This window comes from Colias eurytheme, chromosome 24 (assembly GCF_061535395.1).
Source record: "Colias eurytheme isolate Ceu_HAF_F1 chromosome 24, ilColEury1 Martin Lab GWU primary, whole genome shotgun sequence".
In the NCBI taxonomy this organism is placed as follows: domain Eukaryota; kingdom Metazoa; phylum Arthropoda; class Insecta; order Lepidoptera; family Pieridae; genus Colias; species Colias eurytheme.
Genome location: NC_143003.1, coordinates 1,339,227 through 1,364,937, shown reverse-complemented (window position 1 = coordinate 1,364,937; position 25,711 = coordinate 1,339,227). Strand labels below are relative to the sequence as shown.

The following is a 25,711-nucleotide window of genomic DNA, read 5'->3' as shown; positions in this document are numbered from 1 at the left end:
TTGTGTACCTAAAAGATACGTACCTACATAAAATGTCGATTGTTCACAACATAGCCACTAACTTTTTTGCTTGGTGTTTCTGTATTATCTAGAACTGAAATTATTCAGAAACTAAACCTGTACTAGCCCAGACTATCCAAATGTAGAACATTGTTTTTAGGGCTCTTTCAATTTATGCGTTTCGTATCGGACCGCTACAGTGCCGTAGCGGTGCGTTTGTCGTACGGCGCACGGCCGGTCGTTTGTTTTCATACAAAATGCACGGTGCGGCAGCAGCGCGGCGTCCGTACCGCGAACGCTCGACATCAGGACGGCAACGTCGCAAGTCCCATAGGGATGTCGGAAATGCAATAAAGTATCGATATGTATATCGTATCGATGTTTTTTGAAAATATCGATATTGATATTTTTATTAAAAAATATCGATATATATCGATATGATTTGACAGAGAATATTCGTGCTCTAAAAATAAATTTTTTGGTCTAATCTAATTCAATCATCTTTTACGGAGGCGTAGTTTTTGTTTATTTTTTTGTTTGATGTTTTTCAACAAGAGCACTAACAGTAATGTTTCTTCGTCAGAGTCCATGGCTTAACTGGTGTCAAATAAATTTAAAACAGCACTAGCATACAAACGCACGGCAGTCAGATACGCTTTCAATTTAAGCGTTTGGTAACGGACTGCTAACGTACTGCAACGGCACGGCAGCGGGTTATAACTAGCGGCACGGAAAACGTGCGGCAGCGGTCCGATACGAAACGCATAAATTGAAAGAGCCCTTATAATATATTATAGTTTTGTCAAATCTATTTAATTAATTTGGAAGTGAAAATTCGTGTAATAACAACCAAAAATAACAATAGATACTAATTTATATGTCTTTTGAAGTTATATTAATAAGATATTCCACGTAAAAATGTAACAGACATTAATATTTGCCTGAACTTATTATTTTCGTATAGTTCCAAATAACAAATAGGTAATATTAAGAAAGACTTAGATAAAACTACATTTTCATAAAGAAAATGTGATTTTGTATCGCGACTGTTTTCTAATAACTCGACCTGTCATGATCCCTTATCAGAATGTCAAAAGTTTGATTAATTTCGTAAAAGCAGTTCCCTTTTATTTTTTGGGGTTACCGCTTTGGCGTTTTGACTAGGTATGATTGGAGGAGAATTTCATTGCGTAGCATTTTTCTACTGAATTTTTGTACATATGTACATATAATTTGACTATGGTTACCTTACGTTATTAAGTTTTAATTTCATAGCACTGTGAAGATTCGTCTTTAAAAAGAAAGTAGGTAATATGAAAAAAACTGAAACCTTTGTGAAATACTTACTTTTTTTAAGTTTTACAACTGTTAAGTCTCTTTAATTGAATAAATTTTAGTAGAAGTAAGTACTTAGGTGTTAAATGAAAAACTCCATTAGAATTCTTTCAATAGTGAAATGAATAACATTTTCAGCTCAAAGCAAACGGTAATTTTAATATTAATCAAAATATAATAATTAGTATTTCATAGTCTTTTAATAGAAACTACGTAAGCTTTAGTCAATCAAAATCTCGTGTATATATTCTGCCATAATTCACATTTCTAAGCATTTATTAACTTTGACTGAGCAAAACGAGCGTCAAACTTATATACCTATATTAGATAACTTAGGTATACACATGAATCACGAAGTTTTTTACAACATAATATTACATCGATCAGGTCATAATATGAATACCTACTCAGGTCTAACTTTATTTAATAAATATCGGCTTTCATATAGAGGCAAAGTTTCTGAACTAATTTTCCTTATTATACATCTTATAATAATTGATATATGTACTAAACGTTATTATTATACTAGCGGTCCGCCCCGGCTTCGCCCGTGGTACCTACATGTTTAAACTATCCTATCTCTCAAGTCGAACTGCATATGGTGTGGGAATTTTATTATAATCGGTTAAGTGGTTCAGGAGTCCATTGAGGACAAACATTGTGACACGAGATTTATTTAAATTAAGATTATCTGTGCTTAAAAAGCTTTAAAAATAATACAACTACCTAGTAGATCCAGCCTTATGTGCCTTGATCGTAAAATAGCTGTGAATAGAAAATTTTGTATTAAATGTTTATAGTTAGAAGTCATTATCTTTCTTTTAAAAGTCAAAACACGGTTTAAAACGATTTTTTAATTGATGTCATTATAATTTTATTACTTCCCATTTATCAAATCCCAAAACCAACCCAAAACCCACACCACACAATCAATAATTCTAATCTAACATACGAAATAGGTACCATTTTAATTCACCATTTCAATCCACGTGCTTAACACACAGAAAAACTAAAAATTTCTCGTCAAATCTCGTTACTACAGTTTCACAGCAAAAGTTCACACCGTAATCGTAAATGTCAGATGTTTATAAAATAGTTGAACGTTTCTTTTCTAGTTCATAGAAACGCGAAACAAAAGGACTGGCACTCCACTGAGCTTCGTAATTGAGATGATGTGGTTTGATTGAGATTTTTTTTACAATTTAACGGGATGCAATACGTGGTGTTTAATTTTGTTTCTTAAATCGTGATTTTTAAGCTATTGCATAGCTTCTATCGCGAGCCTTGAGCGCGGGGACTGAATCCAGAAATTCCGTAACGAAAAAACCTCACGCTCCCCACTACGACGGACACGGAGGTGTGGCTTGAAGGCATGCTATGCAAAAGCTTTGCCGTGGCAGTCCCCGAGTGCCACACGTCTTTTTTTTGCTAAATAATTATAAGCATTTCTATCTAATACTGATGATTAAATGCATGGCTAAAGATCAGTTTTTGATTGCAATACAGAAGTAAAATAATCTTTCGTATCATGTGAAAAACATTGATAGAACAATTTCATATTGATAATGTCAATGCTTCGATAACGGTTTCGTAGAAGCGAATCACTACATAGTATAAAACATACCGGCCGAATTGATAACCTCCTCCTTTTTTTTGAAGTCGGTTAAAAACAAAGTCGCTTTCTCTGTCCCTATGTCCCTATGTACCTATGCTTAAATCTTTAAAACTTTTTAAATAGATAGAGTGATTCAAGAGGAAGGTTTTAGTATATAATTTATAATTTATTATATAAAAAGCTCTAGTAAGCACTTACTTATTATGTAAAAATATTGTTAGAATACGTTGAGGAGTGAGTCGGGAAAATATCCAATACATGTACATAAATACCTACCACGATTCGTACAAATAAAAACTTTGATTTGATCAAGGCCCGATGTCAATTTTATTAGAAACTACTTCAAAAATCACTTTCAAATAAAATTTAACAATAAATTCACCCGTGTGATTTAGAAGCGTGGAGATTAAATACATGTACCTAATCTAAATGGTATTTTGCATGCATAAAATTAAGTTTTTACTATGACATTTTTTTATCAAAAACTAGCGGTCCGCCCCGGCTTCACCCGTGGTACATGTTTACGTTTTCTCTACATAAGAACCATCCTCGTACTTCAAGGAATATAATAAAAAAATTTTTATCGAAATCGGTTCAGCCGTTCTCGAGTTATGCGCTTACCAACACATTTTGCGATTCATTTTTATATATAAGACTAGCAGTCCGCCCCGGCTTCGCCCGTGGTACATATTTACTTTTTCTCTACATAAGAACTATCCTCGTACTTCAAGGAATATAATAAAAAAAGAATTAACGAAATCGGTTCAGCCGTTCTCAAGTTATGCGCTTACCAACACATTTTGGGATTCATTTTTATATATAAGAAGACTAGCGGTCCGCCCCGGCTTCGCCCGTGGTACATATTTACGTTTTCTTTACATAAAAACCACCCTCGTACTTCAAGGAATATAATAAAAAAAGAATTATCGAAATCGGTTCAGCCGTTCTCGAGTTATGCGCTTACTAACACATTTTGCGATTCATTTTTATATATTACTAGCGACCCGCCCCGGCTTCGCACGGGTGCAATGCTGATACTAAATACACTACAGAAAAATTGTGAACGTTGTACATAGGTATAAAAATATAGCGGCCCGCTCCGGCCTCCGGCATCGCACGGGTATAAAATACATAGCCGGGCGGCCGCAAACGCTACGTCCTGCAATTTTTAAATCTGTAATATCTTCGAAAATATTCACTTAAATCATACGGTGTAAAGGGCCATATAGATCTATATTAAATGAACAATGTATCCATGGTATTTAATTGGTTAAGGATTAATGCTGTATTGGTTAAAATCGCTTCGAAAATTAGCCATTATTTGTCGTAAAAAGTAAATGACAAAAAAAAGTTATTGTGGGTTATCCATAAGAGATAGACATATACCATCGCGGACTTTTCTGTAGACCTTTTCAATGTGTATAATACTTAGTACATTATTTTGATAAAACTCGTAGGGTTCAGCCTGCGTTTGCAATGTAAGCGGAATAAATGTAATTTTTTACGACATCACATTAGAAACCTCAAAAATAACAGTACTTCTCCACTACTTAATGGATCTTATTATACATATAAACCTTCCTCTTGAATCACTCTATCTATTAAAAAAAACCGCATCAAAATCCGTTGCGTAGTTTCAAAGATTTAAGCGTACAAAGGGACATAGGGACATAGGGACAGGGAAAGCGACTTTGTTTTATACTATGTAGTGATGATATATATTACTAGCGACCCGCCCCGGCTTCGCACGGGTGCAATGCTGATACTAAATACACTACAGAAAAATTGTGAACGTTGTACATAGGTATAAAAATATAGCGGCCCGCTCCGGCCTCCGGCATCGCACGGGTATAAAATACATAGCCGGGCGGCCGCAAACGCTACGTCCTGCAATTTTTAAATCTGTAATATCTTCGAAAATATTCACTTAAATCATACGGTGTAAAGGGCCATATAGATCTATATTAAATGAACAATGTATCCATGGTATTTAATTGGTTAAGGATTAATGCTGTATTGGTTAAAATCGCTTCGAAAATTAGCCATTATTTGTCGTAAAAAGTAAATGACAAAAAAAAGTTATTGTGGGTTATCCATAAGAGATAGACATATACCATCGCGGACTTTTCTGTAGACCTTTTCAATGTGTATAATACTTAGTACATTATTTTGATAAAACTCGTAGGGTTCAGCCTGCGTTTGCAATGTAAGCGGAATAAATGTAATTTTTTACGACATCACATTAGAAACCTCAAAAATAACAGTACTTCTCCACTACTTAATGGATCTTATTATACATATAAACCTTCCTCTTGAATCACTCTATCTATTAAAAAAAACCGCATCAAAATCCGTTGCGTAGTTTCAAAGATTTAAGCGTACAAAGGGACATAGGGACATAGGGACAGGGAAAGCGACTTTGTTTTATACTATGTAGTGATGAAGAAGATAAGAAGAAGAAGAAGAAGATGTAAAATATGTAGGTAGGTACAGACAGCTACTTCGAATACATATCTATTGCAAATTCAAACATAAAATGAAAATATCACAAGTTTATCAAATAAAAGTAATAGTCTAAAACTTTCCGTTTCCACAGAAAGTGTATCCACCCCATAGAGTTGTGCATTAATAAAAACGTATCGGGAATATTGACCCACATCAACCCTAGTGACATAGCGTGACACCGCTCGAGCTCTCGTAAAATATAAAACATTTTATTATTGGTAGCACGCTATATTATGAATGAGTTCCATTTCGCTTCATTTGTATGTTTATTGAACATCCCATGGGGAAAATATTTCCAAGCAATTGTTATGTAGAGTTGGAATATCGAGTAGTACCTACGTTTTTAATTATCATAATATTATGTGATGGAAATAGATATCGTATATTGAGAAAGGTCAGTCATTTAAAATGTCGATAATAATATAGATATAACTTTTAATCATGCTTCGAGATCTATGACTATTAGCACCACCTGTCTTTGCTCGCTTTTAAACCGTACAATAAACGTTTAATAATTTTGGTATTACCAAAATCCATACTAATAGTTATTATAAATGCGAAAGTAACTCTGTCTGTCTGTTTGTTACTCAATCACGCCTAAACTACTGAACCAATTTGCATGAAATTTGGTACGGAGATATTTTGATACCCGAGAAAGGACATAGGCTACCTTTTATTGCGAAATATGTACCACGGGTGAAGCCGGGGCGAACCTCTAGTATTTTATATATACTTGATTATATAACAATGTCTCTTCTTCACTTTGCTAGTCTTCATCTACAGACCACCATGTCCCAAATTCAGAAGGGCATTTAACACGAACAAACATAACATTCCGAATCAAAGGTTTTTACTCTTATCTCGTATCTGACGTTACTGATAACACTGTGATGCTGATAACAAAGATGCAATCAGTCATATTTTTATCTGGCACACGACAATATCCCTGTTTGTCTGCTACTTTGTGCAAAATTATATTTTATGATTAAATTGTTTACTCTACAAGAACATTATTCACGGAAGAAACATTGAACTACTATATGAACATTATTCGCGAAAGAAACAAAGTATTCGGGATCATTAGGAATTAAATTTCATTCGTAAGTACATTAATTAAGCTATTGCATAGCTTCTATCGCGGGCCTTGAGTGCGGGGACCGAGTCCAGAAATTCCGTAACGAAAAAACCTCACGGTCCCCACTCCGACGGGCACGGCGGAGGTGTGGCTTGAAGGCATGCTATGCAATTATTAGCTTGTAACGGTCCCTTCTATTATGTTCCAATTTAACAAACTTTGTCCAAAAAATCTAATGACATAATAATGAAGCTTCCATCCCACATTCTAACGAGGGATCATTAGCAAAGGATTTCATTTCTAAGACAAAAAGAAGCATGTCAATCGATTGGACCATGAAACTACCTATGTATGTCTACATAGAATAAAACATAGTCTCTTTCCACTGTTTGTATGTTCCTATTTATGCTAAGATCTTTAAAATTACGCAATTTTTATGTCGTTTTAATAGGTAGAGTAACCCTAGAGAGAAGGTTTAATTTCTCAAATTTTTGGACAAGACGGACGAACCCAGCATCTTAAAGCTAGTGTATCTTAAAAATTAAAATGACCTACGAATTGAGAGCATCCTTTTCGGTACAACAGTGAAAAGGCAGAATTTAAAATAACCCAATCATTCGATTAACCAATAGCATACTGCATAGGTAAGATAATTGCAAACTGTGATTGCAAACAAAAAGCTCGGAATATTTACACCATAGCAGCGTACAAACAGAACAAATCGAATGAATTGTTAATAGAGAGTTCTGTTTATTCTTTGTATTAAATGTTGTGAAAGAATACTTGGCGTTCCACTTGCATCCAGCATATTGTGAACGCAGTATAAAAGGTATTTGTGTATTTGAAACTAAGCTGACCTCGCTTGTATTCGGTTCTATATTTCTATAGATGGTTAGGAATTATGCTTTGAATCTATATAAAACGTGATGTACATTCTTCTAGGAATATGATTTTGTTACTGTTTACTTTTTTTGAGTTTACTGGCTACAGGCATTATTGGCTATATTTTATTATTTTTTTTTTAATAAGGATTTTTGTCCTAAAGGACGATGAAAATCCCATCGTACCTTGTATACAAATATTTAACACTTAACAAACTATATTAACTATATTTTAAACTAGCTTCCGCCCACGACTTTGTACGTGTATCCCCGTTTTTCCCCGTTCCCGAAAGAATTTCGGGAAATCCTTTCTTAGCGGATGCCTACGTCCTAACATCTACCTGCATGCCAAATTTCAGCCCGATGCGTCCAGTGGTTTAGGCTGTGCGTTGATAGATCACTATATCAGTCACCTTTGAGTTTTATATATATAGATTTAAAGTTGAATAGCATTCTAGCTGCATCAGAGTGTGGTGCAGCTAGAATGCTATGATATGCACCAACATTCATAAAATTTATTTTATAATTTGTCAACAAGTCTTTTCTTTTAACATCATTATTGGCTATATAATAATATTCCTGCCTTATATTATAAGACAAACAGGCAATTGAATTATTGATTCTTCATGGCTGTATTATCGCTATGAATATGAAATGAATATGAATAGACGTAAGCTCTCCTCTTTTCCGGGATTTTACATAACTTTTATATGTAGTACTACCTTCCGCCCGCGACTCCGTCCGCGCGGAAAAATTAAGATTTATTTTTTTTTTACGTATTTTTCCGGGATAAAAATTATCCTATTTTATGGATAATAAGGATCCCAGGATAATAAGGTATAATTATACCAAGTTTCATCGAAATCGAACCGTTAGTTTTCACGTGATGCCTTCACATACAGACAGACAGACAGACAAAAATTTTTTTTATCACATATTTGGGTTTGGTGTCGATCCAGTAACACCCCCTACTATTTATTTTTTCAATATTTTCAATGTACAGAATTGACCCTTCTACAGATTTATTATATGTATAGATATGACGTACCTACACGTTCAACGAAATACCTAGTAGCTCCTATTATAGTAGGAACTGGTGACAAGCTTCAGCCTTTTGTATTTTTCATAGACATTTTTGTTATTCCTCAGTCAAAGATTTTGTGTCAATTATTTTGAAGTTGGCATTTTAAAGTGTTTCTTGGCCGGCAGTTGGCAGCACGAATATGGTTTAATGAACGCTTGCGAACAGCTTGATTTTAACGATAAAGTTTTGCTTTTTATCAACATTTTTGGTTTGAAGAATGAATTTCCAGTGTTTATATATGTGTACTAGCTTCCGCCCGCGACTCCGTCCGCGCGGATGTCGGTCTTCGCGTGGATGGTTTATTTCTCCATTTTGATTAACTCTGACAATGACATCTTATAAATATCTATTGGACCCAAATACGGCTAGGCCTATAATAATACGCAACGTGTGTTCGCGGTTCTACAGAACAACGTCTATGGATAAAACTGAAAAATTAAGATTAATTTTTTTTTACGTATTTTTCCAGGATAAAAAGTATCCTATTGTACGCCCAGGATAATAAGGTATAATTATACCAAGTTTCATCGAAATCGAACCGTTAGTTTTTACGTGATGCCTGAACATACAGACAGACAGACAGACAGACAGACAGACAAAAATTTTTTTAATCACATATTTGGGTTTGGTATCGATCCAGTAACACCCCCTGCTATTTATTTTTTCAATATTTTCAATGTACAGAATTGACCCTTCTACAGATTTATTATATGTATAGATAGTAAGATGTTGTTCGATATGAACAAACGAATTTTTAGTCGTAGAAAATTACTAGATTTCCGCCCGCGGCTTCGGCCGCGCGTTCATAGCAAAACCTGCATACTTCCCGTCCCTGTGAGATTTGCGGGATAAAAATCAGCCTGTCTTATTCTTCAGCTACCTACATACCATATTTCATTGTAATCGGTTCAGAAGTATTATTGCGGACCCACAAACTTTCGCATTTATAATATTAACTAGCGGTCCGCCCCGGCTTCGCCCGTGGTACATATGAAAAATAGATGTTGGCCGATTCTCAGATTACCCGATATGCACAGAAAATTTCATGAGAATCGGTCCACCCGTTTTGGAGGAGTATGCAGACTAACATTGTGACACGAGAATTTTATATAATTATAAGATATAGGATTATTCTAAAAAAAATGATAATAATTTAATGCTTTAAATATATGGAAATGGAAAAATAAAAGTCCTTAAGAATATACTTAGGTAGGTACTTATATATTTTAAAATGCAACATAATTAAGAAATGTCATTTAATCTTAGAGCGGGGGCACACGATGCGTTGCGGCGGCGGTGCGGCGCCGGAGCGGTGTCGCTGCGTCGTCTTACATAGAAATATCTGTGGCATGTCACACGATGCGCTCCGGCGCCGCACCGGACTTGTAACCACCAAGACGAGGCGGGGAGGGGTGAATGCGGTGCGACGTCGGAGCGGCACCGCTCAGTTGATTTGCGTCACAAGGAAGGACACGCTGTGCAACGCTGCTACGACGCCGCTGCGACATAAAAACGTTACGGCGCCGCACCGCTTGTGTGCCCACTGACACGGTGAAATCTTTGCGGTGCGGTGCCGCAACGCGTCGTGTGCCCGAGCCCTTACTCTAGTAAATAGATAGCCTTATAAAAATACTGAAAGCTGTTGTAAGAGACTCTCATTAAAATTATTCTTTTAAAAAATAAGTTAGAAATGAGCGTCATACGCTACGCTGTTAGGGTTGTCACTTGTCAGATTATAATCCATACTAATATTATAAATGCGAAAGTAACTCTGTCTGTCTGTCTGTTACTCAATCACGCCCAGACTACTGAACCAATTTGCATGAAATTTGGTATGGAGATATTTTGATACCCAAGAAAGGACATAGGCTACCTTTTATTGCGAAATATGTACCACGGGCGAAGCCGGGGCGGACCTCTAGTATAGAGATAAACTTAGTTCAAAAATCAAAATACATAGTAATATGAAGTTATATAACTTGAAAAACTTATTTCTGTAAGCATAGTAAGAGATTTTAGTATCTTTCATAAACGTTTATATGTGTAATAATAATAATAAATCATTCATTTATTCAAGTAATAGGGACTCATTTTGTAAGTAACAATAATTAATAACTTAAAAATTATGTTAGTAAGAATAATATAATTTATTATGACTCTAGAAATGCGCACCACCGCTACAACGTTGACGTATGACGCCTAGCACATGTGCAGTTCGATCCAACTTGAGAGATAGGATAGTTTAAACATGTAGGTACCACGGGCGAAGCCGGGACGGACCGCTAGTAGTACTATTAATCTTAACTTTCTCTGTATACATATTTTGAAATTTTATTATATAGAGATTGTTAACGATAAGGCCATTTGTATATCTAAAGTATTCGTTTGTTGATTATGTGCAATAAAATGTATCTCTCTATAAATGACCGGGGCCTTTAATAGAAGCTACCAATGTAAATGTAATGTACAAAACTTTTATTAACGAATGAACCTATGAAACAATAAGATTAATTATGAAGATAATTACTTTACTTTACAATATTAAAAAATTATAATAATATCTCTTTTTCTCAACCCTAGTCCCAGTCTTCTCAAGGAATGCACACTCCAGTCCCTGTTATATCTTTTTCTCTGAAGGAGTTTCGTGTTCGCTTGAAACGTTCAAATTAAGGTTATTTTGTAAAAAATCTTCGCTTAGCCGTTTTCTTTGCTTTAGACCAAGAAGCTTTAGACGTTTTTATGTACTCGGGTAACTACATACTTACAACTTTTTAATGTAGAGTTGTACAAAAATTGTTTAAAATGTATGCATATCTCAATATTTGAGTAACTATATTATCTACTATATAAAATAAGTCGGGTTTTCCTTCCTCATGCTATAAGTCACGAACGCACGAACCAATTTCCATACGATTTTTCATTCGTTGGAAAGGTCTCGGGCTTCGTGAGGTTTATAGCAAAGAAAAGGTGTCTCTGGTGGCGAAACGGAGTTCGCCCGGTTTGCTAGTATTTTACAGTTAGGATTAATTGCCATTGAGAATAAAAAAGGTACCTACTTTTAAAAATGTAAAAAAAGAAAGAACACGGTGACACAAAATATCATAAAATATATTTTAAAAACTAACTTACACTATATATGGTATATCTAATACTATATAAAACTATATATATTACTATCTATATATATAGTTTATTGGGTAGCTTTACTAATTCCCGGGACTTAGCGGGGACTTGGGACGTCCTCAAAACTGCGGTTACTAAAACTTCAAAATACCATAACATAAGACTGTTAATAACCACAGATTTGCGTGCAAAATGACTGGAATTCGTATCGAATATTTTGGATAATTTCATTATTATGCAGAGTTTATATTACGCACTATTATTGTCTTGTTTGTCCAGGAATTAGCTTGTTTATAAATAATAAATAAATAAATAAATATTATAGGACATTATTACACAATTTTTTTTTTCGGTTCCGGTACTTCGTATTGTAAACATCAAAGTGTCATTGCTCCGTGAAAAATATTCCACATAATAGTATAAAGTCACAGTCTCAACTATATTACTATATCCAAAGAAAAATCTTAGTGTGATTGAGCGATTGTAATAATATTTAACGCGCTATTTACTGGATTAACAAGGAAGATTGAACAACAAATATTGGCAAATCATTGAGGTTAGAACAGCTTGATACCAAATAAATCATAAGTCATAACTGTCATAAGACAGCTGACACATAGATGTCAAAATTACATTCTTAGCCGATTGCAGTGTTGCCATTGACAAAAAATAAAACAAAAAAGGGGAGATTATTTTTTATATTATTATACAATTACACATAAATTATGGACGAACAATTTCAACTATTATTCGACAAGATGAAGATTGAAATGCAGAATCAAACGTCAGAACTTACCAACACATTGCTCGTAAAAATGGAAGAAAAATTAAAACCCGTTGTAGAAGAAAACCATATACTCAAACTTAAAGTAGAAAAGCTGGAAAAGAAGGTGGAGTCTCTAGAGCGAGAAAAGAAGAGTAATAATATAATTATTCATGGTTTAGCTGAAAAGGAGCAGTCGACACTGGATGCAATGAAATACATTAAAAAGTGTTTCATAGAAGAATTAGGCATAACCATAGAAAATTATGAAATAAATAAAATATTTCGGATTGGAACAAAAAATAAAAATGGGAAACCAAGGCCTTTACTTCTCTCATTGATAAGTGGATGGAAAAAAAACGAAATTATGAGAAATAAAAAGAAATTAAAAGAATTATATATAACAGAAGACTACTCTAAAGAAACGTTAGAAATTAGGAAGTCACTGCAACCCCAACTAATGCAAGAAAGACAAAAAGGAAACTTGGCTTACATAAAGTACGATAAACTCATAGTAAAAGAAAATTCAAAAGTCATAGATAAAAGGAAGAGAGAAAAATCAACATCACCACAAGTCGAAGCACAGCCAAAGAAGCAACAAATGCCAAGCACATCAAAAAATAGTAGAATAAACGCTTTTGATATGATGAGAGGCCGTTCAAACTCACTTTCAACACTCTCAACAACAACAACAAAACAATAGCAATCAGCAACCGGCGACCGAAAACAAAAACAAAATAGAATAGTTAAAGAAATTAGAATAAAAAATCAATCTCCCCCAAGCCGGCTGGTCCCCGTGGGGGAACAAGACCACAACCCTCCAACTAATACCAAAATAATACCTAGAAAGAAAAAATTGCTACAGACGACTCTAAGGATTGGAACATTCAACGTAAGATCACTATCAACATACCAAAAATTTATAGAACTAACATACACGCTACAAAAAATAAAAATTGACATACTTGGACTGGCGGAAGTGAGAAGAATGGGCTATGTAATCGAAGAACATGAGAACTATGTTTTCTGTTACAAAGGCGAAACACTTGGCTTATATGGAGTCGGCTTTTTAATAAAAAAAGAATATAAGGACAATATTGTAAGCTTCACAGCGCTCTCAGACCGTGTTGCACTACTAAATATTAAATACAACAATCAAATGCTTACAATAATACAAGTATACGCACCTACTGAAAAGGCCACCGATGAAGAAATCAACTTATTCTATGAAACTTTGCAAGTAGCCCAAAGCCAGGCAGCTGACCAAGTACTCGTTATCGGTGATTTTAATGCCAAAATCGGCAAACCTACCATGGAAGACAGCGATAACATTGTTCTAGGAAAATTTGGCTATGGAATCAGAAACGAAAGGGGAGAGAAACTGATACAATACGCACTCGAGCATAAACTTACAATTATGAACTCCTTCTTTAAAAGTCGAAATAACCGCAAATGGACTTGGCTATCACCATGTGGTAACATTAAAAATGAAATTGATTTTATACTGTCGAATCAACCCGCAAGGATTAGGAACGTAGAAGTTTTACATGGCCTTGGATTCCGGTCTGATCATCGCTTAGTTAGAGCTACGTATATTCTAGACCTAACAAAAAAGAGCAGAACATATTTCAAAGCGCAACCTAAACCACTTAAAACGAACGAAGATATATCACTATACTTGGAAAACTTAGAGACTAACATACTTAGAATAGAAACACAAAAAGAAGAACATATTCCAACCTTTTACGATAAATTAGTTAACGCCATCATTGTCAGCCTTGCACGCAGATCTGAAAATAAAAAATTAAAAACTACCAACGAAATACTTAGCGAATCTACTAGAGCTCTTCTCACGAGACGAACCGAACTTTTAAAAATGAAGCAAAAGTCTAAAGAAATGAAGAAAGAACTAAGCACATTATTTAAAACTACAAGCAAAGCGATTAACAAAGATTACAAAGACCATAGATACCGAATAATTGAGAATAATCTAAACACACACAGAAGCACAAAAAAAGCCTACAAGAAATTAACAACCCATAAAACCTGGATCCCAAACATAAAATCGACATCTGAAGTAACAAAAACTAGAAAAGATATCTTGAACTGTGCTACAGATTTTTACAAAAAATTATACACAAAATCCAACTCTACTACTAATACAATTGATGTAGCAACAGCGACTTCCCAAAGTATTAACGACGTCCCATTAGTGAATGAAGAGGAAGTCATCAAGCACATTAAAAAACTAAAACCAGACAAAAGTCCAGGTCCAGATGGTCTACAAAATGAGGCACTTAAAGCTGGCGCTAACCTATTGGCTCGCCCACTTACTTACTTGTTTAACATGGTTCTGAAAACTGGTCAGGTGCCAGTGCAGTGGAAAAGATCTGATATAATTCTCCTATACAAGAAAGGTGACCCTCAAGATATTTCTAATTACCGTCCGATTAGTCTGCTCTCAAGTGTATACAAACTGTTCGCGTCAATTCTGCAGAGCCGGCTAGCTCCGAAAATCGATAACTACCAGCCTGTAGAACAAGCAGGCTTTCGTTCAGGTTTCTCTACTACAGACCATATGCACGTATTACAACAAGTGATGGAGAAATACCAGGAGTTCAACCGCCCACTATACATTGCATTCATCGATTATGCCAAAGCGTTTGACACGATCTCACATGATTCTATTTGGGAATCACTAAGCAAGTGTAACATAAACGAAAACTACGTAAAGGTCCTGAAAAATATTTATCAGGGTTGTGTGAGTCAGGTGAAACTAGAGTCTCGAGGTCCGGATATATCGATTTGCAGAGGAGTAAGGCAAGGCGACCCGCTTTCACCAAAGTTATTCATAATGGTACTACAACACATTTTTAACAATCTTAACTGGCAGTCCGATGGCATAAGAGTTAACAGAGCTCAACTTACACACCTCAGATTCGCAGACGATATTGTTCTGTTCGCTGAAACAAGTAAGGGATTGGACAAAATGATAAACAACCTTAATGAAGAAAGTGAAAGAGTAGGTCTTAAAATGAACGAGGACAAAACAAAAATACTGACGAACAGCCACAGACATGCTATATTCCTAAATGAGAAGCCACTTGAATATGTCAGCAATTACATCTACCTGGGCAAACAACTATCCTTCGAAGACAAAAGCGAAGAACTAGAGGTAGTGAGGCGAACTAATATAAGCTGGAAAAAGTTCTGGTCCTTAAAGGAAGTTTTAAAAGGCGAATTCCCCCTTCATCTAAAAAAAATTGTATTGGACACATGTGTCTTACCTACCCTTACATATGGTTGCCAAACGTGGACATACAGCTCGATATTAAAAAGTAAACTAGTAGCATGCCAGAAAGCAATGGAAAGGAGTATACTTAAAATAAGAAAAATACAAAAAGTAAAAAGTGAAAAAATAAGACGAAAGACGAAAATCATTGACGCTTTACAATTTGCACTAAAACAGAAATGGCAATGGGCGGGACATATAGCAAGATGCACGGATAAAAGATGGACACTGGAGACAACTATATGGAAAGGGCCGAAGGGAAAAAGAAATGTAGGACGCCCTAAAAAAAGGTGGATAGAAGATATAAAAAATATAGCAGGAAACGACTGGAGATCAAAGGCAATGGACAGAGATACCTGGAAAAAGTTGGAGGAGGCCTATACCCGAGAAGGGGTTCCGATCAATGGTTCTGATAGATAAGCAAGCTGTGATAGAATGTTACATCTAAAATGAAAAAAATAGAAAAAATAAATTAATTAAGTATTAGTAATTAAATTTTAAGCTAAGAAATAGTGTAATTTGTTTTTATATTGAAAATAGCTTTAAGTATATGTAAACTATATGTATCAACTTGTGGATTGGAAATAAACGGGCTTTTTATTTTATTTTATTTATTTATTATTACACAAATCAACCTAGTCCCACAGTAAGCTCAATTAAGGCTTGTGTTGTGGGTACTAGGCGACGATAAATATAATATTATAAATACATATATAGATAATAACACCCAGATCCAAGAACAAATAATTGAGTTCATCACACAAATATTTGCCCTGACCGGGGATCGAACCCGGGACCGTCGGCTTAGTAGGCAGTTACTTTACCACTGCGCCAACCGCGTCGTCAACCGTTGTTTAAGGACCGATTTTTCAATGCTTGGTTAAAACTTATTCGTCCAATAAAGTATTACACGATACTATTAAAATGTCACGTAAACTGTCAAATACGGGCAATTAGAATACGTTTTTAAAATGGTAGTTTTATAAATTACTAGGTTTCCGCCCGCGGCTTCGCCCGCGCAGTCAAAGAAAAACCCGCATAGTTGCCGTTCCCGTGGGATTTCCGGGATTGCGACATTTTCCGGGGATAAAAAGTAGCCTATGTCCTTTCTCGGGTATCAAAATATCTCCATACCAAATTTCATGAAAATTGGTTCAGTAGTTTAGGCGTGATTGAGTAACAGACAGACAGAGTTACTTTCGCATTTATAATATTACTAGCGACCCGCCCCGGCTTCGCACGGGTGCAATGCTGATACTAAATACACTACAGAAAAACTTTTAACGTTGTATATAAAAACATAGCGGCCCGGCCGGCCGGTATCGCCGCAAACGGTACGCCCCGCAATTTTTAAATCTGTAATATCTTCGAAAATATTCACTTAAATCATACGGTGTAAAGGGCCATATAGATCTATATTAAATGAACAATGTATTCAAGGTATTTAATTGGTTAAGGATTAATGCTGTATTGGTTAAAATCGCTTCGAAAATTAGCCATTATTTGTCGTAAAAAGTAAATGACAAAAAAAAGTTATTGTGGGTTATCCATAAGAGATAGACATATGCCATCGCGGACTTTTCTGTAGACCTTTTCAATGTGTACAATACTTAGTAAATTATTTTGATAAAACTCGTAGGGTTCAGCCTGCGTTTGCAATGTAAGCGGATAAAATGTAATAATTTACGACATCACATTAGAAACCTCAAAAATAACAGTACTTCTCCACTATTTAATGGATGTTATTATACATATAAACCTTCCTCTTGAATCACTCTATCTATTAAAAAAAACCGCATCAAAATCCGTTGCGTAGTTTCAAAGATTTAAGCGTACAAAGGGACATAGGGACATAGGGACATAGGGAAATAGGGACAGAGAATGCGACTTTGTTTTATACTACCTATGTAGTGATATAGTATGGATTCGACGAATAAGTTTTAACCAAGGATTGAAAAATCAGCCCTTTGCCCAAAACATTTGTATTTATTTATTGTTTATACGACTCAGTCAGACTTACCGTTTATTTTCGTTATACAATGAAGATGAAAAAAAAATTTAATAAGAACCTTTCAGTTGTTAAAAAATAGTATTTGTTATAACATCATCTAGCTATCTGCGAGAAAATACTTTCTAAATTCAGTTTAGCTGTTTTGGAGAAGTATATGAAAGTATACTATGCGCTTATTTTTGTAAATAATCAAAAAATACGTATAAACTACAATTAACAGTCACTTATATTGCTATACAGTTTGCATATTTAAAAGAGCAAGAAAAATGCAAAATTCTCGTAAAGATCTAAGATATTGTGATAACTTTGCAAAGCTTAAAGATTGAAAATGCAAGAGATTGCACGATATTCTTCGAGAAATTTCCAATCTGTCCTCCAGGAGAGAATGTATCGTAGATTTTAATATATGTAGCGATTCCGTTTTATCTATACTAATATTATAAAGCTGAAGTTGATGTGGAAGATGAGTTTGTTTGTTTGTTTGAACGCGCTAATCTATGGAACTACCGGTCCGATTTGAAAAATTCTTTCGGTGTTAGATAGCCCATTTCTCGAGAAAGGCTGGCTATATATCATCACGCTAAGACCAACAGAAGCGGAGCAATGCGGGTGAAACCGCGGGGCACAGCTAGTATATCTAGATATGTATGAAACTGTGTAGTTTATTCTTGAGAACTTAGATTAAGTTACTCGTACGATCTTTAAGTATGCATCAAGTTATACTTACTAATTAAGAGTTCGTGCTTGTCAACATACGAGGTTATGATATGCATCTTGAGGAGGTTATATAGCTTATGTTTTTGTAAATTAAACTATTCTGTTGATATTATAAAGCCGTATTTTGTTTGGATGTGCTGTGTAGAAATGTTTATTGGTATATAACGCGAAAGCTCCGGAACTGTTTGATCGGTGTTTATGTTCACGCTCCCTCCCTCTCCCTCTCCCTGTATTAGCGAAAACCGCATCTAAATCGGATAAGCCGTTTCTGAGATTAGCGTGCACAAACATACAGACAAACAGACAAAAAAATTTTTAACTACAGTTTCGGGTTCGGGATCGATTTAATAATAACACCTGCTAATTTTTTTCTACATATTTTCATTGTACAGACATCACTTTTCTACAATTTTATTATATAAAAATATTGATTTGATATTATGTAAATTGTGAATCTACATATAGGTACTATATCGGGATATATTTAAATCGAGGACGAGGATAAAAATGTTTGATACTCGAGATTCGTACATACGTTTTAGCTTTACCTTTTTCAAGTTACAACCTGGTTAAAATATGGGTCACCCACTTCAGCTATCGAATTTCAAAGAGGGCAAGGGAAAGAAATACAACTCCATGAACTCCAAAAATAATAAGTAACTAAAATTTATGAAATATAAAACCACACAATGATGCAAAGATAGAGATACTCAGCATAATAATAATATGTCGTTTTCGTCAAATTTATTGTATTACTAGCTTCCGCCCACGACTTTGTACGTGCATCCCCGTTTTTCCCCATTCCCACAAGAATTTCGGGAAATCCTTTCTTAGCGGATGCCTACGTCCTAACATCTACCTGCATGCCAAATTTCAGCCCGATACGTCCAGTGGTTTGGGCTGTGCGTTGATAGATCACTATATCAGTCACCTTTGAGTTTTATATATTACTAGCGGTCCGCCCCGGCTTCGCCCGTGGTACATATGAAAAATAGATGTTGGCCGATTCTCAGACTTACCCGATATGCACAGAAAATTTAATGAGAATCGGTCCACCCGTTTCGGAGGAGTATGCAGACTAACATTGTGACACGAGAATTTTATATATGAGATATAGATGTACCTATACTAATATTATCTATAATAATAATAATAATAAAATCGTCTTTATTTGTTTCTCACAACATTAGAAAGGTTACAAAAACTTATTAATACTACACAATGTACAGTAGAAGATAACGTTGTGAGAAACTGGTGCCTGAAATAGACTACATAGAAGTCTGAGGTACAGGTCACCAGCCCCTCTCGCGGATATCATACGAGAATACACAAGTTTACGTACCTACAAAATGCATAAAGTTTTACAAATTTTATCAGAAGACAACTTCACCTTAAAAACACTAATACAAAAAAGTAAAGAGAAAAGAAAAAAAAATATATATGTATATATATATATATATTTAATTTTAATTCTACCAAATCTAAAAGGTATGAATGTGAGTGTGTTAGTGCTAGTATGCTAGTGTGTGTAAGCGCATGTGTGTGTGTGTGTGTGTGTGTGTGTGTAAGTGTGTGCGCAAGTGTATGTGTTTGTGTGATTAATCGTATGTGTAGGTGTGATTATATGTTTATATCAGTTTACATAAAGCGTTATTAATTTGCAGTAGAAAGATAAGCCCACAGAAATTTTAAATGAGTTGTTTAAGAAGGTCTTCGGTTTGTTGGTAATCCAGTGATTTTAAAAAAGTAGAAACTGTCTTTTTGCAGTTGTAATTGTTCAAGGGATAAATGTTTAATTTCTTATTTATTTTATTATAAAGAAAGGGTCCCAAAAAGCAAAAGAAATGATGTGAATGAGTTGATGAAAAGGTGGCAGATGAACAAATTGTGTTATTACGGCGCTTATTTTTGAGTAAAGTGGGGTCAAACACCAGCTTTGAATGTTGCTTCATAATGGTGTGAAGTATGAATGTTTGTCTGACCGAAAGCACACCCCACATTCTATAGAGCTCTAACGTGGGGTAACGATATGGAAGTCCAGCACTCACTTTAAGGATAGCACGTTGAGCTCTTTCAACTTCAATAAGGTGTGACTTTGCACAACCGCCCCAAGATGTAACACAATAATCTATCAGTGAATTACAAAGTGCAAAATATACTATTTTTATCACCTCTCTGTCAGCAACATGTGTAAGACTTTTGAAAACATAAATCAATTTTCGCAGTCTGGAGACTAGAGTGTCTACATGGGGTTTAAAAGATAAAAGTTGGTCGATAGTGGTACCGAGGTATTTTATAGTTTCAGTCCTCTCTAGTACAGGACAGTTACAGTTCACGTGATTTGGGGGACAAGTATGAGCTGAGATGACGAGTGTAGGAGGTGGTAGTAGATTGACCTTATGAGCGAAGACCATATATTTAGTTTTGGAAATGTTTAGCGTTAGAATATTTTGGCGTAGCCAATGCCCGACTTTATTAAATCCATCCTGAGCATATTTAAATACATTGTCCCAAGTGTCACCAACAAAAAATAGCGCGGTATCGTCGGCAAATGATACGATCTTCCCATTAAAAAGAGGTAGGTTACACAAATCATTTATGTAAGCCAAGAAAAGGGTGGGGCCGATGACACTGCCCTGAGGAACGCCATAATTTACCGACAATTCCCCACTAACCACGTCATGATTGAGCTTCACGCGTTGTCGTCTATCAGATAGGTAGTCAGACAATAGTTTTAGGGAGTTATCTCTTATACCCAATCGTTCCAATTTATACAACAAGTGAGAGATAGAGACCGTGTCAAATGCTTTAGCTAGATCTAGGAATACTGTTAAACATTTCTTTTTAGAGTCTAAATTTGTGATAATTGAGTCAACTAATTCATGCACAGCATCGCCAGTAGCTTTGCAGCGCCTGAAACCGAACTGGTTGGATGATAGTAGGTGATTTACTTCTAGAAAATTAATTAGTCTTTTATTGATTAGTCGCTCTAAAATTTTGGAAAGAGTTGGCAAAATGGATATAGGTCGGTAGTTGCTGACACAGTCTCTATCGCCTCCTTTGTGAATGGGAGTAATAAGGGCTGATTTAAATGCTCTCGGAAATGTGCCCGAATCCATGGCAAGATTACAGATATGTAGGATAGGTTGTGTCAAAAGTTTACTGTACTTCTTTAAAATTCTTCCTGTAATTAGGTCACTACCAGCTACAGAGTCGCTCTTTAAACCATTTATAACATGAGAGATTTCGTCATTGTCTGTAGGAAGTAAAACGAAGGAATTTACAGGTGGGGACAAAACAGGAAGGTGGTTAGGTGGCTGCTGTGGAAACGCATTATGATTTAAGTCGATAATTTGTTTTGCTAAATTTTCGCCTACGCGAGAAAAGTATTGGTTAACGTCATTGGCGCTTTTTTGGGGATCACATGAATTTAAAAGAGCAGAATTATGATTAACAGATTTATCACAGTTACTTATTTCCTTGATAGTTGTCCATAATTTTTTAGTATTACCCTTAGTTTTTTGTATAGCTTGCTTATCATAGTTGCGCTTTGCTTTTTTTAATGAAGAGTTACAGAAATTCCTGTAACGTTTGTAAATGAGTTTTAAAGTTTCATTAGTCGGATGTTTTTTTGATTTAATGTATAGATTGTCCCGATTTCTCATAATACGCAAAAGCCCTTTTGTGATCCATGGCTTAAAGATCCGTTGCCTTGATGGGATTTTGACTATACGCGTGTTATTTTTTATATGTTGGTATAAAAGCGATACAAATTTATCTGTAGCTAGATTAACGTCGGAGAAGGTAGAAATTTGTTGAAAATTAGTAGTTAATAAGTCATTTTCAAGCCCATCAAAATCAATTGAATGACATACATGATTAGATTTATAATTAGACATGTTGAAATTTAGACTTATAACAACGCATTCGTGGTCTGTAATAGATGACTCAATTATTAGGCATGTTACATTTAAGCTAGAGCGTATCATGGCATGGTCTAGGCATGTTCGTCCGTGAGTGGGAACACTATGGCCTGGCAGAATTCGATGGCTAGCTAGGATGTTAAGATATTCAAATGAACGTTTATCGCTTGTGTTCGGTGTGATATCAATGTTGATATCACCGCATATGATTATATTTTTGAAAGAGTTAAGTCTGGTTAGAAGTGATTCTAGTGAATTGACAAAGTTTGAAGTATTGGTTTGGCCTGGAGGGCGGTAAATAGCAATTATACAAGTTTCAGAGTTGACAGATAACATTAAACAATTAGCATCGCATATATAAGGTTCTTCGTGAGTTATGGGAAGGTTTTTATTAAAGTATATAACGACTCCTTCATTTTGAGTTTTATGAGAAGTAGATGATGCATGGCTGTAGTTGTTAAGGTTTGGAATGTGTCGCGCAGAAGGGAGCCAACATTCAGTTAGTACTATAACGTCCCAGGTTATTTCGGTTCTATGTATAAGCGTCAGTAGATTAGAAAAATTACAATTAATACTGCGGATATTTTGTGATAGTAGATTAAGGTTAAATTTATTTGTGCCAATATGATTTTTAATATTCTCAACATTGCAGGTAATAACATTAGCCACTCGGATGCTGTCTAGATCGGAATTAAGTTTCTCAATAGCGGTCATTATAATTTAAATGAACATTAGGTGTCAGCGGCATAGGCCGCTACACATATATAGAAAAAATAAAATAAAATAATCCGATCAGACATACTAGCAGCGGCTATCACAATAGTGTTAGTAATAATTATTATATGGCAATGTTTGAGTTTTATTAACTGAGATTGTAATGATGTAAATGTAAACGTTGTATATAGGATAGTATAAGTGTTGTGTGTATAATATTGTGTATGTGTAAGGAGTGGTGTAATTGATTTTAAGTGATTTGGTAGGTAAAAATTGTATAATATAAAAACTAAAACAGTACAATATTCCAAGTAGATAATATATCCTTGAATAGATATTTTAAGAATCTTATACAGATGAAATAAAATTAAAAGAAAATATTTATAACTAATGTGTAAGAAGACTAGTCATGCAAGTATTGACAATAAATCCGCTTCTTCGTTTATACGGACTGGGGTCGAATTCTGATTCTTCTTGATGTAAATCTTTCCGTGGGCTGTCCAAGTGCTAAAAATCTTATTGTTTTTAACATTTTGCCGAGCCATGTAAAAAACCTTTCGTGATTTAGAGGATAGATATTCCGAGATAAATATATTACGAGGCGCGCCCGATAGGTTAATATGTTCTGTATTTAACTGTTTATCTTTAGTAAGGCGTTTCGATTTATTGAATTTAGAATAACTTGATAAAAGTTCCTCCTTATGATGCGTTGTTGTAAAGTCCACTATTACGGCGTTAGACTTTGTGCGGAATATCTCCCGAATGTCCGTTGGTTTAATAGTTGAATCAGTACATAATATTGAACTCAAACCGGTCACAATATTGAAGAGAGATTCTTTGTTTTCATTTGTTTGTATAGGCAAATTCCTTATTTCAATTGTGCTGGAATGGGCTGATTTTTCGAGTTGATCTAATTTAAATTCCAAGTAGGCTATTTTCTTTTTGTGTTCCCTATTTTCATTCTCTAATTCATATACTCTTGATAAAAATTCTTCATGTTGGCTTGTAATGCATTCAACCGATTTTTGTATGTCTTGGTTTTGGGTGATAATCGTAGTGAGAGCTTTAGTTAAAGATTCGAACTTGCGATCCTGTTGTTCTTTTAAATCAGTAAACATATTTTTTATGTCCAAAATCGACGAAGGGGACGGCATAGGACATTCAGCAAGACTTCGTTTTTGGCGTTTGGTGATATTGAAGTAATTGTCATCTGTATCCCGACTGCATGGACGGTTTAGGGCCGAATCTGAATTATATTGCGTTATGACGTTCGGTGTATTAAGTTGAGTACAAGAAACTGGCGGAGAACGCTGGATAGACATCGTAAACAATAATAGAATACGGTTAAGTAAGTGGACTGTGGAACGTATGAGCTATGTCTCCCGCGTAAGGTAGTAATTAGCGTAGCTACTGAAAGCAGCGATAGCTGTGTAGATTACTCACGCGAGTTTTTGTCTTCGTCGCACAGATGAATATCCTGCTCATTAATGCAAATGCAAATCACTTTTGTCCATTTAATTCACGTGGTACTCGAACGATGTAATATTGTGATTGTGTCGAGCGTAATTTGTAGTTATCGCAGTCTTTCACAGTGGTTGATGATTGAGTTACGATGGGCGTTCTTATAACTCTTCAAAACCGTGTGATCCTCAAGGTTATGAGCGCCTAATATTGTAAGTATAAATAATTCACTTTATAAGAATAAGCTACACACGTCTGTACCGCACGGAGACCGCGAGGGAAGGGATATCTATACTTCTATACTATATGTACTTAATATTATAAAGAGGAAAAGTTTGTATGTATGTATGTATAGTTTTCACGCATAAACTACTGGACCGATTTTGATTAAATTTGGCAGAGATAATCTTTAGACCCTGAGAAAGAACATAGGCTACCTTTTATTGCGAAATATGTACCACGGGCGAAGCCGGGGCGGACCGCTAGTAAATAATAAAACTGAAGAGTTTGTTGGGACGCGCTAATATCGGGCACTACTGGTCCGATTTGAAAAATTATTTCAGGGTTAGATAGCCCATTCATCGAGGAGAGAATATACCGAATCAAGGAATACGTATATCATCTCGCTAAGACCAACAGGAGTGGAGTATATAATAGATATGTATCTACGTAGGTACGTATGTGATCTGACTTATTACAGCAGTCACACGTAGGTGGTTCAAACAAGTTTCAAACTCACGTTGTTACGTTGGCGTGTCTTCTAATTTGTATATATTACTTACCATTCATTATAACATCTCCAGCCTGATTCTCAGAAGGCCCCGCAGTCACGTGAATTACTTTTGTACTTAAAAGGTAATAAAATAATAATAGTTTAAAAAAAACTAAAAAACACGCTTTTTATAGAAAACCGAACTAAAAAATAGAAAATTTTATCAAATTAGTGTATTGTCATCGGTCCTCAATAAATCTACAAAGTTTGAACGAAATCTGGCCGTTTAAAGTGGGTCAAAATCGCGCCCAAAGAAGTCGGTTACAAACATACAGGTGAAGCTAATATAAAGCGTGTAAAAAGAAAGAAATATAACCCAGCCTTCAGGCAAAGCCCATAATAGTAAACCTACCACTCAGAGCCGTCGTTATAATCTTGAAAAAAATTAATCTCTCATTGAAAAGAAGTGACTTCGTTGACATTTAAAATGGCGGACGACT

General features: G+C 35.2%; 2 protein-coding genes across 2 annotated transcripts in view; both read left to right on the top strand.

The window, feature by feature from the left end:
* The window catches only part of bol (boule homolog, RNA binding protein), a 52,101-nt gene that overhangs the window by 7,933 nt on the left and 18,457 nt on the right, over nucleotides 1-25,711 (top strand). The window lies entirely within an intron of this gene.
* Nucleotides 12,081-14,010, top strand: LOC149897869 (uncharacterized). The gene has a single exon (XM_090115937.1). The coding sequence runs from the start codon at nucleotides 12,344-12,346 to the stop codon at nucleotides 13,082-13,084; it is 741 nt and encodes a 246-aa protein (XP_089972063.1). The 5' UTR covers nucleotides 12,081-12,343; the 3' UTR covers nucleotides 13,085-14,010.